The sequence below is a fragment of the Dipodomys spectabilis genome, unplaced genomic scaffold (genome assembly GCF_019054845.1).
Source record: "Dipodomys spectabilis isolate Male_0828 unplaced genomic scaffold, ASM1905484v1 ptg000234l, whole genome shotgun sequence".
Taxonomy (NCBI): domain Eukaryota; kingdom Metazoa; phylum Chordata; class Mammalia; order Rodentia; family Heteromyidae; genus Dipodomys; species Dipodomys spectabilis.
Genome location: NW_024870911.1, coordinates 18,582,631 through 18,586,036, shown reverse-complemented (window position 1 = coordinate 18,586,036; position 3,406 = coordinate 18,582,631). Strand labels below are relative to the sequence as shown.

Here is a 3,406-nt window from a genome sequence, read left to right as displayed (position 1 = left end):
TCACAGTTCAAAGCTAACCCAAGCAGGAAAGTCACTGAGACTCTTATCTCCAGTAAACCACTAAAACACTGAAAGTAGAGCTGTGACTCAGTAGAGAGCACCACCCTAACACAAAAAGCTCATGACAACTGCTCTGGCCCTGAGTTCAAGCCCCAGGACCCACTCAAAAGAAAAAACTAGCAGTCAGTTTTGTTTGGGGAAAAAACAACTTGAGGAGCAAAATATGTCTTCAGTGGCACTGTCCTTAGCATGCACACAAAGTTGGGGGCAGTCCCTAGCACCCCAAGAAAAGAAAACCCAGAAACAAAGTATTTTGGAGCAATAAGAAATAAATGTAAAAAAAGGTGATCACCAGAAGAAGAGGAAAAATGGGGATTCTGAGAAAGAAAAAGGACTGTGGTAGCATTACATATGAAGATGAATCCCACCAAATACTTTGAAAAAAGATGAGAAAGCACAACTAAGTTTATTGCAGCATTATTTACCATAGCTAAGATATGGAACCAACCCAGATGCCCCTCAGTAGATGAATGGATCAAGAAAAGGTGGTATATATACACAATGGAATTCTATGCCTCCATCAGAAAGAATGGCATTGCCCCATTTGTTAGGAAATGGAAACACTTGGAAAAAAATTATATTAAGTGAAGTAAGCCAGGCCCAAAGAAACATAGTTCCCACTGTTTCCCTCATTTGCAATAACTAGTATGTCTGAGACAAGCAGAAACTGTCAGATAAGTTGATGTTAGGCAAAATGAACTCCAAGATAAGGACTCAAATGGTTTTTCTTTCCTGCTATTGTTTCTAACATATTTATAAGATTATTTCTTTGTTGCTTTGTATGTCCCTCCCCCACGGTATAACCCCTGTTTTCATTGTATTTGATGTTGGTATAATTTGTGGAAGGGAAGGGAAAAAACAAATTGTTTAAATAGGGATACAGGTGGACCCATTGCAACAATGAGAAGTACAAGACATTATATCATAAAATGAATTTTACAACTTTGGCATGGGGGTAGTGGAGGAGGTCTGGTGGAGGGAGAGATGGGAAGGGATGGGAAGGGATGGGAAGGAGAAACAAAGGAGGAAGCAACAAAGCTTGATAAGAAATGTACTCATTACCTTGCTCATGTAATTGTAACCCCTCTGTATGGTATTTTCACAATAAAAAAAAAAGATGAGAAAGGAAGGGAAGAAATAGGAATACGATGGAATAGGTGAATTTGTTTAAAATGTATTGTGTACATGTACATTCTCATATTATTAACATAGGCTAATTCAAAAACACAATTATATGTATTGTACAATATAAAACTTATGTATACTGGGGCTGGGAAGGTGGCTCAGTGGTAGAGTGCTTGCCTTGCATGCCTGAGGCCCTGATTTCAATTCCTCAGCACCACATAAGGAAAAAGAAAAAAGCCGGAAGTGGCACTGTGGCTCAAGTGGTAGAGCGCTAGCCTTGAGCTTAAGAGCTGAGGGACAGCACCCAGGCCCAGAGTTCAGGCCCACGACCAGACCCCAAAAAAAACAAAAACAAAAACAAAAACAAACTTATGTATACTATATATTACAAATAAATATAATATGTTAATATTACATAGTAAATATATAGCACATTGCATAATATAAATGTAATATAATGTATTTGTGTAATGATATAGTACATATATATTACTGTGTTACAAAATAAGAATATAAGGCATATGTAAAAGGTTATATGCTATAGGATTTATTATAACAGAATATATGGTATCATATATTTAATTGTGGAATATGGTGTGGATGCTTGAATTTTTAATTCTACCTTGGATTGGCAACTATGAATTATAAAGCCTAAACTTCTACTGAAATTGATAATATGTATAAGTATGATATTTTAATGCATCTGATGTTATTTTCACAGTTTTCTTGATCTGTTAATTACCACTCCACTCAAATACCTGAATTTGAAGTGCAGACTGAGTAGAAGTCAGGAGTGAATGATGAGAAATCACACCATCACAACGTTCCTCCTCCAGGGCCTGACTGATGACCCACAACTGAAGGCTGTGCTCCTCATCTTCTTGTGTCTCACCTACATGGTGAGTCTAATTGGAAACCTCACAATCATCTCTCTCACCACTGTGGATCCACAACTCAAAACTGCCATGTACTATTTCCTACAAAATTTCTCCCTCTTAGAAATCACATTTACTACTGCTTGTATGCCCAGATACTTGTACAGCCTATCAACAGGGTACAACACAATCACATATAATAGTTGTGTCACTCAATTCTTTTTTGTTGATCTTTTTGCTGTAACTGAATTCTTTCTGCTGGCCACCATGTCCTATGACCGCTATGTGGCCATCTGCAAACCCCTGCATTATGTGACCATCATGAACAGCAGAGTCTGTAGGAGACTTGTCCTTTGTTGCTGGGCAGCTGGCTTGTTGATCATGCTCCCACCACTTACCCTGGTTCTTCAACTGGAATTCTGTGACTCTAATGTCATTGACCATTTTGGTTGTGATGCATACCCCCTCCTGAAGATCTCATGCTCACAAACATGGCTCTTAGAGCAGACACTTATAGTTTGTGCTGTATTAACCTTTGTCATGACCTTATTATGTGTAGTTCTATCTTATATATACATCATTAAGACCATTTTACAATTCTCTTCTGCCAAGCAACGGAAAAAGGCCTTTTCCACCTGTTCTTCCCACATGATTGTCATATCCCTCAGCTATGGCAGCTGCATCTTCATCTATGTGAAGCCTTCAGCCAAGGATTCAATGGCAATCAACAAGGGTGTGTCAGTCCTCACCACCTCTATCGCTCCTATGCTGAACCCCTTCATTTACACCTTGAGAAACAAGCAGGTAAGACAGGCTTTCAGAAGTACAGTCAAAAGAATTTCATTGTTATTAAGAAAGTAAGGGACAATGTCATTCTTTCTGATGGAGGCATAGAATTCCATGTGTGTATGTACCACATTTTCTTGATCCATTCATCTACTGAGGGTTATCTGGCAGGGTTATCTGGCTTGTTTCCATATCTTAGCTATGGTAAATAATGCTGCAATAAACATAGTTGTGCTAGTAGCTTTACTTTGGTCTTGCTTGTGATCATTTGGGTAAATGCCCAAAAGTGGGATTTAAAAAAAAGAAAAAAGAAAAAAAAGAATTAAGGGAATTCTCCAATGTAAGAAAAAAGTTATGATAAGTTTTGATTTAAAAGGACATTGTTTACTATGTATGTATCTTTGGATTTTTACCTTATCCTTTGGTAACAATTTCAAGATGACTCAGGAAAACACACACACACACACACACACACACACACACACACACACACACACACAAACACACACACATCCTACACCATGATCAAACAGGATTCATTTCAGGGATGCAAAGCTGGT

At 38.1% G+C, this 3,406-nt stretch overlaps 1 protein-coding gene across 1 annotated transcript; it reads left to right on the top strand.

The window, feature by feature from the left end:
* Window positions 1-1,985: 1,985 nt before the first annotated feature.
* On the top strand, window positions 1,986-2,921 carry LOC122124235 (olfactory receptor 6C2-like). Its single transcript, XM_042698963.1, has one exon. The coding sequence runs from the start codon at window positions 1,986-1,988 to the stop codon at window positions 2,919-2,921; it is 936 nt and encodes a 311-aa protein (XP_042554897.1).
* Window positions 2,922-3,406: the final 485 nt, after the last annotated feature.

Excerpts from the sequence above, each read along its gene's own strand:
- LOC122124235 (XM_042698963.1), top strand. The coding sequence starts at position 1,986 with ATGAGAAATCACACCATCACAACGTTCCTCCTCCAGGGCCTGACTGAT.